An 11,304-nucleotide genomic window follows, 5' to 3' on the forward strand; every position below is an offset into this window, starting at 1 on the left:
GAAGGTGACAGAGGGATTATTACCCTGTAAAAGGCCAACAGACTCTTTTCTAATAAGAACACGGCTACAGAGACACAATCCTAACACTTCCAGGATTACCCAGGGCCTAAATCATATATAATGCTAGCGAATAATGGCCATTTTCTTATCAAGTGTGAGTTATAGGCAGATACGAGATTTATTACTTAGTTGCTTTTGAGAAAGAATTTTCCACCCAACCTAATGGGTTATAAATTGTCTCATTTGCAGCTATTTAATTTAAACCAGAACCTCAGTGCCTGTTAAACAAGAGCATGAAAAATGACTATGTAGCATAATGCTAGGAGCCCTGGTGGCGCAGTGGTTAAGAGCTAGGTTGCTAACCTAAAGGTGTGCAGTTCGAACTCACCAGCCACTCTGCGGGAGAAAGATGTGGCTGTCTGCTTCCGTAAAGATTTACACCCTTGGAAACCCTATGGGGCAGTTCTACCCTGTGCTATAGTGTTGCTACGAGCAGGAATTGCCTTGATGGCAGCGGGTTTTAGTGTAATGCTAAGATCCTACTGTTAAAACAGCCATTTAACTCAGGGCAGTTTCTTTTTTTTTTTTCTCAAGAAAAAAAAAAAAAATCGAACCAGCAAAATAAAACAAGGCTTTTGACCTCCAGAGCAATAATGAAACATATACAGTGGGGTTAGCCATAGCAATGCTGAGCGCTACAGAAATAGTACAAGTGACAATTCTGCGCTTAACGAGATACAAAACCAACATTAATAATCCTTAGTGTTATCGTAGGCTGGCTGAAGAAGGGGGAGGAGGAGGAAATGTAGGTGCAGATGTCAAATGTGAGTGACATCCGAGTGTAATAAACACAGATGCTTTCAGGGTCTGAGGAAGCTGTGACTCTGCTGAGAGACATCTCATCATTAAAAAAAAGAAGAAAAAAAAAAAAAAAACAGGAAAGATAGACTGGTTATTTCCAATTTGGCCCAGAAGCCAGAGTTAACCCTTGATGTGCTGATTAGTTTCAAAGACGCAATTCGAGAGAACAGACCGCGTGTTCTATGCTCCTAGGAGGGGCTGATGTGGAAAACCAAACAAATGGCATTGTTTGCTCTACACAGGGAAGAGAAGTCAAGCTGTCTCCGTGTGGCAAGTCGACAGAAAATGACGCTAGGATTGAATTTAAAGAAAACAAAAGAAGCCAACCACCCTTGTCCTGGGCAAAGACCTCCCTTCCAGCACCCCAGGGCGGGATTATAGAGAGTGAATGTGCCGGGTGCAGAGACAGGAGATTCCTCTTACCCCGCACCCCAGATCAACTCAAGTTCAAAGCAGATAGAGGCGGAAGGGGTTGGGCTGTGGCTTCCCTAACCCCAGCCTCCCTCCTCTGCCATTAGCTGGGAAGAAAGGTCAAAACCACCACCATCCAGCAATCCCATGTCCCTGCAAAGAAGGGAGAGAATAATTTTATCCTGAGCCTCTGGGGGGAGGAGGAATCACATTCTCCTTCCGTCTCAAAAATCCCCTTCAGTGACGTGAAGGAGAACCTCTTACCTCAACCCCAAGGTGAAAGGTACCAGGGAAGCTGGAAGGTTTTCTCCCCACCAGCCCTGAGGCTGGGGGTGCTGTATGGAAACAACTGCCTGGGGAGGGAACGTGCAGAACACTGAGAGAAGAGGGGGCAGGGGGACACGGATGACATGAAAGGCGCAGGCACAGGAGTCACACTATGGCCTCGAACAGACATGAGGTAGTCATGTTGTCAGGGAGGACAGATACTGAACCCAGGCAGGAGAACTGATGACACAGTCTGCGAGAGATGTGAGAGACGGAGAGACAGAAAGAGATACAGCCGAGAGACACAGAGGCAGAGAAAGACAGACAAGGGGAGAGTGAAAGACAGAAACAGGAGAGACGAAAGGAGAGCAACAGGGAGGAAGGGAAGGGCCCTAGAACTGGGGGAGCCAGGTGACTGGGAAACAGACCAGGCAGAGCAGCAAAGGGGAAGGGAGGAAAGAGAGAGAAAGGGAGACAAGCAGATTTTCAAAACCAGGCACTTCACACGTTACAAAATCATACGCAGAGTTGCTCTGAGGGGAGCCAGGGTTGCCCTCTCTGGGCAGTGGGGTGTGGGAGGCGATGCAGCTAAAGTGTTGGGCATTAGAGCCCATGTGCACTCAGCCCAGCCAGACAGGAAGATGGGCCGGGGTTGTCTTTGTCAGACAGGGCACTGGAGACACTCTCAGAGTGTGTAATAAAAGGCTGGGTGACGCAGGTGGGGGCCCACAGGGCTGGGACTGACCGCTCTGGGCATTGTCCAGACTTGGGGGATCAACTGGGCTGGAGTGAGCACGGCTTGGGCCCAGGTTCCCCAGCTCACCAACCAGCACACATCCATGTGCCCCACACATGTACACATCCCATGTAGCTGTGTCTCACGTCTCTCACATATCACATATGTACTGCAAAGAGTATGGGAGGAGCCAAAGCACCCAGGCTCCAATCGGCTTGCTGATGTTCAGTATCTTCAGGTACAAGGTGAAATGTATGGCGTCTCATGCCATTCCCGTGACCCACACCAGCCTGCTCCAAACCGCACACTCTAGGGGAGCTAAGCAGAGGAGGAGACTGGGGCTCTGGGCAGGGCTGGGCTGGCTGCTAGAGGGCAGGGGGCCTTTGGCTGGCAGCTGTTCCCAGGGGCCTCCTCCAGAGCCTCACCAGGTGGAAGGTCTGGGTAGGGGCAGGAGGCACTGGCTGCCTCTGGCAGGCACGTAAGTCTGTCTGACCCAGTGGCTGCCTGCTCACACCCTCCCAGCTCCAGGTCCAGCCAGGCTGCCCCCTGCCGTAGATCCACAACACGCGAGGTGAGGTTAGGAGCATCCGAAGGCAGGGCAACCTCAGGTTCCAAGTCCTGGAGATGGAGGTCAGGGTTCCCTTTGGATGCACTAAAGTCAGAGTGGACAATGACTTCAGCCTCCACCTGGTTCCTGCAGGCTGGGGGTGCCTTCTTCCTCCCGTTGCCCTGGTCAGAGCAAAAACCACAATGACAAACTGCCCATCACTGAGAGTGACCATTCCACACCAGCTGAAACAGATTCCCGCACACTGGCCTGCCCGCCACCGACTCGACCTTTGGAGGTTCTAGGAACCTCCTGGCTAGTCTCCTCTCCCCGCGGAAAACACCTTCCAGAGGTTTCCAGAGAACTCACTGCTTTCTCTTTAGAAGCATGGGGACCCTTCCCTCCTTTCCTCCTCCTTCCCCCCAGGAAACAAAAAAACCTAAACCAGTTGCCTTCCAGTAGATTCAGAATCAGGCAACCCTACAGGGTTTTCAATAGCTGATTTTTTGAAAGTAGATTGCCAGGCCTTTCTTCTGCCCACCCAGGGACTACCTCCTCCCCCAGGACACTGACCTGTATGGCATCATACACCAGAGCCTGCAGCAACAGCGTCTGTCCAGTTCCGGCAGGGGGCAGCAGGGCTCGGGTCAGAGAGGGCATGGGGCCCGCCTGGGGTAGCTCACAGCCTGCCCAGGAGCCTGCCCAGCTCAGCCCAGCAGGCTGACCCCAGGAGATCTGTACAGGGCAAGAAGGGGGAGCATTAAGGGACAGGACCAGCCTTGGCTGGGCTTGGGAAACAGGGAGGGAACTGGATGGGACGCGGGGAAGAAGGGGGCCCCGTCTGCTGGTCCCCGCTAAATCCCTTCCCCCGAGGCTCTGGGGGAGGAGCACAGAATGGGCTGAGAGTCAGTGGAGGAGGATTTGGAGATGGACGAGTCCTCCTGCAGAGAACCCTGATACCAGATGCTCTGTCAAAGCCTGGAGGCTTCTAAGCAAGGCCAGGTCTCCAGCACAGAGGCAGGGCCAGGATGAGACCAGGGCTCAGGGGTTCCAGAGGGCTGATCAGAATAGGGCGTGATGTGCCACCACCGATGGCATGGAGGGGGCCTGCCCTGCGGGAAGCTGGCCTTCCATTGGCCCCAGTACCACGCCGCCACAGCCAAGCTTACCAGTCTCTTTCCCCATGGCGGCCAAGGCTGAGACTTAGAGGTCTTCTCAGCTCCCAGGATGAGGAGAGAGCTGGGTTTTCTAGCCTCTTTAGTCACCTACAATCCCTTGGGGGCCCTCCCTCCGTGAGAACCAGGCTGACCTAGTCTGCCAGGGGATAGAGGGCCATCTGCTTCTTGCCCTGCCAGCCCTTTCATGGAGGAGGGAGAGAGCCACTTCTCGGCACCTGGCCCAGAAGTGGGGGAGGGGCTGGGGCGTGGCTTCTCTCACAGGGGCACAAGCTGTGCTCTCGCGCCCCCTGGTGTCCCTTCCGGGAATGAGCCACAGTGTGGGGCTCTAACCTGGCAAGAGACCCACTCAGGCTGGGGCTCACCTTTCGCTTGGACTGACCCCGGCAGTCCAAAACGCCGCCACCCATAAGGCTATGCACTTCAGCCCTGTCCTCGACGTCTGACGGCGGTGGGGACCAGTCCTGAGGACGGGGGTGTACGAGGGACTCCAGTTCGTGGGCAGCTGGGGGGCTGGGGGGGCCCAGCCGGGCTCGGGAATACAGTGCTGGGTTCCCAGTGGCGGCTGTGGAGGACAGGCCCGGGAGGGCTTCCCTGGAAGGAAAGATGGGGAGCCAGGCACAGTGGTCAAAGGGGGAGGGCTGGGGGAGGGGCTGGGATCTAGAGCAGCCTATGGCTCTGTGTAGGTCCCTGTCCCGCCCTGGGACTTGGTTTCCTTATCTGTGCAATGAACAGAAAACTCTGGGATTGCTCAGAGCAGCTATGTCACTGCAGATGAGGCCATCCTTCGCTTGGCTCCAGGCATCTGGAGATTCGGGGCCTCTTTCCCAGATGCTGGCAGCTTTCAGACGAAGAGGGAGAAAGGCAGTTCTGCCTGTGCCTGCCCCCTGCTGGCCTGGGCTGGGGGCTCCCCTAAGTCTACCTCTCCATTCTCATGACAACCTCACCCCCATCCCTCCATCCCAGAGTCCAAACTGTAATCGGGCTCCTGGGGGTGCCGAGCAGAAGGAGTGGCCACCTTCCTGCTCTCCTATCTTTGCAGCCCTTCCTGGAATCTCCCCACTGCGGTGGGACTGGCTCCCTTGCCCACCTGTGGGGGCTGCGGCGCAGGCCAGCACACATGCAGGCCAGGAGGCAGAGGAGGCCCAGGCAGACGCCCACGATGATGCCCGTGACCGAGTGTACGTCCAAGGAGTCTGGCAGGGGACAGGGAGGGGGCACAGCAGGTCAAGGACAGGAGGGGGCACCGAGTCTCGCCCTCTGGACACTCCCAGTCTTCTGATGCATGGCCTGATAGGACGACCACTCCCTCTCCTTCCTCTGTCCTCTCTGCAGACATCCAGATGTTGTGCCTTCCCCATCAAACTGGCCATTCAAAGAAACACACCCTTTCCTGCCCACCAGGAGTGTGCAGCCTCACAGGGTCCCATGCTCAGAAGGGCCCTGCACTTGGTTGAATGTTCTGCTGTCAGTCACCATCTTGAAAATCTTGATAATGTTTTAATAAAGGGACCTGAATTTTCATTTTGCACTGGGCCCTGCAAATTACGTAGCCAGTCCCGCTGTCTGCCTCCATCCCCTAAAGCTGGTCACCTCACTAAGCCAATCCTACAGTCAAATCAGTCTCCTAAAGAAGCCGGGATCCCTCCAAGAAGGTCTTCAAACCAAACCAACCAAAAACCCATTGCCATCGAGTTGATTCCTACTCACAGCGACCCTACAGGACAGAGCAGAACTGCCCCAGAGGGTTTCCAAGGAGCAGCTGCAGGATTTGAACTGCCGACCTTTTGGTTAGCAGCAGAGCTCTTAACTACTGCACCACCAGGGCTCCCCAAACCAAACCAGTCCCTCATAAATCCGGCCTCCCAATCAAATCCTCACTCATCCACACCAATTTCCGCTTGAAATTCTCCTTCTCCCCACCAAAGCAAGAGGGTAGCCGCCCAGAACAATGAAAACGTAGTTGTACGCAGAGGCGGGGGCTTGGAAGAGATGGCTTTGGGGATTCGAAGCATCCAAGTCCACTCCAGGGGCCTCTAGGGAACTCTAGGGACCCAGGATGGACCCCACTGTGTCCTACCTGCCCTCATACCTGAGAGCTTCTCCTGGAGAGTGATCACATCCTGCAAGCCAGAGAAGGGCCCAGGCCCCACCTCCGTGCGCGCCCCCATCTTGAAGAAGTACCTAGTGTCGCTTTCTAGGCCATGCACCTCAGCACTGAAGATGTTACCTGGGGGAGGGGGCAGCAGGGAGAGCAGGGTTGGTGGATGGGGTAGGGGCGGATGCTGGGGTGGACAGGGAAGCAGGACTGAGCACAGCTGCTGTCCCCCCACCCAGCCTCGCCCCACTCAGGTAGTAGCATCTCCCTACTCGGCTCCTCCCACAATCCCCTAGGACAAACCTCAGTGGCACTCTCACTGCTAATCCAGTCAATGGGGAAGTGGGGAAGGGGAGAGGGGTGGAGAAGCTCACACTCAGATCCCCTGGGTGGGTGGGTGAACGGGAGCCCTCACCCTCGCCCTGGGGGTGGGTGAATGGGAGCCCTCACCCTCCGTGGTGACCAGGGTCCACTGGTGCTCAGGCTGGGTGTGGTTGTTGCTGTACAGGATCAGGTACTCCACGATCTCTCCGTTGGGTTCCGTGGGGGGGCACCAGTGCAGCCGGACGGTGGACGGCGTCAGGGGGCTCAGGCGCAGGTCTGACGGGGGCGTTGAGGGCCCTGAGGTGCAGGGGTGAAGATGGAAGAGGCAGGGTCACTGAGAGCCCTGGCTCTGTGGCAGCTGGGAGACAGAGCACAAGAATACGGCCTCCCTTCTTTCCCAGTCAGTGAACAAACCACAAACCCTCAAGGGTCAAGCAAAGATGAGGGCTGCAATTTCTGGAAAACCATAGGCGGAAACGGGCTTTACCACTATCCCTCCCCTCTCAGAAGCTCTTTTCCACTCAGCTCTGCCCAATCCTTGGAGCACAGCTCCTCAAACTTTCACACCCAAATACTTCTAAGGGTTGAGGAGACTGTCCCAGAATTCTAGGGGCCTGGGGGCAAAGCTCAACAATTTTTGGAAGGCTCACATTTTACTTTTAACTCTCATACTGCATTTGCACCTATTCCACAGTAAAGTTCAATATTAAAATAATGTTTAAAATTATTTATCATTTTGAATTCCAATTTTCCCCAGAAAATCTTCAAGTAAAATTGGTTGTACATGAGGATGTCGTATGTAGCTTTTGTCTATGCCTACCCCAGTCACAGGCTCCCACAGACTCATGGGAATCCCAGTTGGAGAAGTACCACCATAGAAGGGTCTGTGTTTTATTTTAAGAGAAATGAATCCTGGGAGGTGGGCAGGGCAGATGGATGAGGAAGGTGAGAGGTAGGGACCCCAAGTGACTGGAGTAGGGAAGGGACTCCGATCTTCAAGGGTGTAACGGGGTCTCAGGGCTCTAAGGCATAACAGAACCACAACATCATGGGCCACCAGCAACCCTCTTTGACCCCAAGCACATCTCCACTTCTTAGGCTCCAGGCTCCCCATTTGCAAAAGGAGAGGAACAGCCCTCTTTTGTAGCACCAACAGTTGAGCTGGGGATCCAGTGACATAAAGCTTCCTCTGAGAACACATCAGGTCTCCCTAAAGTCCCTGTGCAGTTTTAAACCATAATAACTGAGATTAGAGGTGGATGAGAAACAATTTATAAGTATTTTTTAAAAGCAAACTCGTGAGAGCTGAGGGCTTCCCCATAGCACACGCACGCACACCACACACATCTTTCCACTTCAGATCCTGGGACAGAGGACAACGATCTTCTGTCGACTGAGAAGGTAAACAGTCTCAGGGCCAACAGAACCAAACAGCTTCTGCTGCAAGAAGAAAATTCCATCTGTCTTGAAGTGCCATTTCTAGATTGTTCTTACGGATGCAAGAGACAGATTTGCAGAGCAAACGGTCCCATCTTCTTTTACAGACAAGGCCACTGAGGCTCTGGGTGGAGAAGGGACCTGCCCATAGTCTCCCTGTGTGTCAGGGACAGGATGGGGACCCAGAATAAGAATCCAAGACTCCTGCCTCCCCCACCTGGCCTCATGAACGCCACAGACTCTTAAGAAGCCACTCACCTAAATCCTAGTCATTACTGGTCATTATGTTTACAGGTAAATGGTTAAGACCAGCACAAGGGCTGTCCTATACAAATGCAAAGCAAATGATGGACACTGGTTCTGAGGGATGTTTCAGAGAAGAGGGCTGCTGGAGGGAGAAGGGGTTGGGTAAAAGATGGGTTGCTGGCCAGAGGACCAAGGGTCTACTCACGGTCAGGCAGGGTGGAGCGCTCCACCACAGAGCCAAAAGGCCCATCCATGTCCACGCCGTGGGACTGTACCGCAAACTCGTATTTGGTGAATGGCTTCAGCCCACCAATGAGAATGTCTTCACCAGAGCTGTTGAGGCAAGAAATGGTGACTAGTGCTTTCAGCCCACTGACCCAGCAGAGTAAGCTCCTCCAAATCTACTGCACTGCCCCAGCCCCAGCTCCAGGCCCAATCCTGGAAAGTGAAGCTGCTCCCTGGTGTGGGGGCCACTCACACCCCCCCCAGAGGGCCTACAGAGAGGTCTGGTATCACTGCTCCATGTCTACTCACAAAGCTAGGTTCCTCCTCCAGGCCCCTTCCTGGATTAATCCAAGCTATTCCCTACCCAAGGAACCATCTCTGATGCATCTTCCCCTTGGCTTATTCTTTTTTTTTTTTTTCCCCAACACTTTATTTATGTATTTTTTTAAATTGTGCTTTAGGTGAAAGTTTGCAGCTCAAGTTAGTTTCTCTTACAAACATTTATACACACATTGATATGTGACCCTAGTTGCTCTCCCTATACTGTGACAGCATACTCCTCCTTTCCACCCCGCATTTCCTGTGTCCATTCAACCTGCTCCTGACCCTCTCTGCCTTCTCATCTCGCCTCCGGACAGGAGGTGCCCATTTAGTCTTGTATATCTACTTGAACAAACAAATCTGTCTTGGAAGAAGTACAACCAGAATGCTGCTTAGAAGGAAGGATGGCGAGGCTATGTCTTACATACTTTGGACATGTCAGGAGGGATCAGTCCCTGGAGAAGGACATCATGCTTGGTAAAGTACAAGGTCAGGGAAAAAGAGGAAGACCTTCAATGAGATGGATTGACACAGTGGCTACAACAACGGGCTGAAGCATAACAATGACGGTGAGCATGGCGCAGGACCGGGCAGTGTTTCGTTCTGTGGTGCATAGGGTTGCTAGGAGTCAGAACCGACTTGATGGCACCTAACAACAACAACAACATCTACTTGAACTGAAGAGCATACTCTTCGTGAGTATCATTTTATATCTTACAGTCCATTCTATTCTTTGTTTGAAGAGTTGGCTTCGGGAATGGTTTTAGTTCTGGGTTAACAGAGAGTCTGGGGGTCATGTCTTCTGGGGTTCCTCCAGTCTCATTCAAACCATTAAGTCTGGTCTTTTTACTATAATTTGAGTTCGGCACCCTACTTTTCTCCTGTTCCGACAGGGACTCTCTGTTGTGTTCCCTGTCAGGGCAGTCATTGGTGGTAGCCAGGCACCATCTAGTTCTTCTGGTCTCAGGCTGATGGAGTCTCTGGTTTATGTGGCCCTTTTGTCTCTTGGGCTAAGATTTTCCTTGTGTCTTTGGTGTTCTTCATTCTCCTTTGCTCCAGGTGGGTTGGGACCAACTGATGTATCTTAGATGGCTGCTCCCCCTTGGCTTAATCTTGCTTTTATTGCTTAATTATTGCGTTTTCAGTGATCCTCTGCCAGAACAGCAGATCCTCAGGGCAAGGGCTCTGTCTTCCCATCTGGCTGGGGATTCTCTCAGGGTAGGGGTGGGTTGTCTCATCCTCATCACTCTGAGAGCTCCCTGAGGTTGGAGAAATAGGTCTGTCTTGCATCTCGTTCTCCAAGGGTTGAGTATGAGGCTCTCTTGTGAGGGGATGGGATAGATGGACAATCCTTTTCTACCTGTTACCATCAGGCCAGACGGCAAGGAAGTGGACCCGGTGCAGACACTCAACGTGCCCCCAGCGTAACAGGGGAGCAGTGAAATGTCCCCCTCCCCATCACCATCTGCTGCCCTGCCCCCACATCTGCTCCTCCTCTCCCTTTACAGCATCAGCCTCTCTCCCCACCTGGTGTAATAGGTGACCAAGGAGGCATTCCTGAGTCCCCAGGGGCTGAAGCGCACTGTGTAGTTGACAATCTTGACTGTGGTGAAGTCTGGCTTTTTCCACCGAAGCCAAATGGATGTGGAGCTGTTTGACTCTGCGTGGACATGGGCAGGTGGCAAGGGTGGACCCCTCTGGATGGGCAGGTCTGGAAGGTGAACAGCGTGGGAAGGGAGAGAGGACATTCAGCCTTACATATCTACAGTGATCAACACTGCCCAAGGCACCTTCTCTACTCCGTCCCTTCAGATCCTGTGAGTTGGGTGGCATCATTCCCACTTCACAGATGAGGAAACTGAGGTTCCCAAGAATTTAAGGGACTTTTGCCAAGGCCATACATATAGCACAGCATAGAACACTAGTATGTAAAAATGCGGTAGAAAGAAGTAGCAAATCACGGCAGTTAAGAGCACAGACTCTGGAGCCAGATTGCCTTGGTTCAAATTCCAGCTCTGTCACTTACTAGCTGTGTGACCTTGAACAAGTTACTTAACCTCTCTGTGCCCCCATCCCTATTCTGTAAAGTGGGGCTGATAACAGTACCTACCTCATAGGGTTGTTATGATGAATAAATTAGTTAGTATTTGTAAAGTAGACAGAAAAGTGTCTGGCATACAGAAAGTACTCTATGATAAGTATTTATTATATACACATAAAATCAAATAAACTCCATGAGAGCAGGTACCTTATTTGTGTTGTTCACCACTAAATCCCCAGAACAGAGCTGGCACGGAGTAGACACTCAGTAAATATTTGCTGAATGAATGAATGAACAAACTGGAATTAGAACCCAGGTTTCTTGGCTCCTGGCTGAATGCTCCATCCACTAAGCCACGTGGTTGAAAGGCAGCCTGGGGAATTGGGGCGAGGGAGTGTCATGATGGTCAGCCAAGGTGTCCAACACAGGGTCACGAGCCATGTACTGCAGTGGAAAGACTTGTCTGGGAGCCAGGAGTCCTGGTTCTAGTGCCAGCTCCATGTGACCTTGGATGAGTCCCTTTACCTCTCTAAGCCTCCATGTCCTGGTGGGCCACACAGGGACACTCTCCCTGCTTATCATCTAGAGTTGAGTGATAATCTGATAGATAATGTA

General features: G+C 52.7%; 1 protein-coding gene across 1 annotated transcript in view; it reads right to left on the reverse strand.

Annotated features, from left to right (window-relative positions):
* Positions 1 to 2,593: 2,593 nt before the first annotated feature.
* IGDCC4 (immunoglobulin superfamily DCC subclass member 4) overlaps positions 2,594 to 11,304 on the reverse strand; it is a 36,772-nt gene continuing 28,061 nt past the window's right edge. The window contains exons 14-22 of the mRNA XM_012555026.1: positions 10,990 to 11,062; positions 10,176 to 10,359; positions 8,308 to 8,435; positions 6,546 to 6,716; positions 6,090 to 6,227; positions 5,088 to 5,193; positions 4,363 to 4,591; positions 3,396 to 3,557; positions 2,594 to 3,004 (exon numbers count right to left, since the gene is read on the reverse strand). Of these exons, the coding sequence (XP_012410480.1) occupies positions 2,594 to 3,004; positions 3,396 to 3,557; positions 4,363 to 4,591; positions 5,088 to 5,193; positions 6,090 to 6,227; positions 6,546 to 6,716; positions 8,308 to 8,435; positions 10,176 to 10,359; positions 10,990 to 11,062 (1,602 nt within the window). The remainder of the gene's footprint in view (positions 3,005 to 3,395; positions 3,558 to 4,362; positions 4,592 to 5,087; positions 5,194 to 6,089; positions 6,228 to 6,545; positions 6,717 to 8,307; positions 8,436 to 10,175; positions 10,360 to 10,989; positions 11,063 to 11,304) is intronic.

Source organism: Trichechus manatus, unplaced genomic scaffold, assembly GCF_000243295.1.
Source record: "Trichechus manatus latirostris isolate Lorelei unplaced genomic scaffold, TriManLat1.0 scaffold00030, whole genome shotgun sequence".
Lineage (NCBI taxonomy): Eukaryota > Metazoa > Chordata > Mammalia > Sirenia > Trichechidae > Trichechus > Trichechus manatus.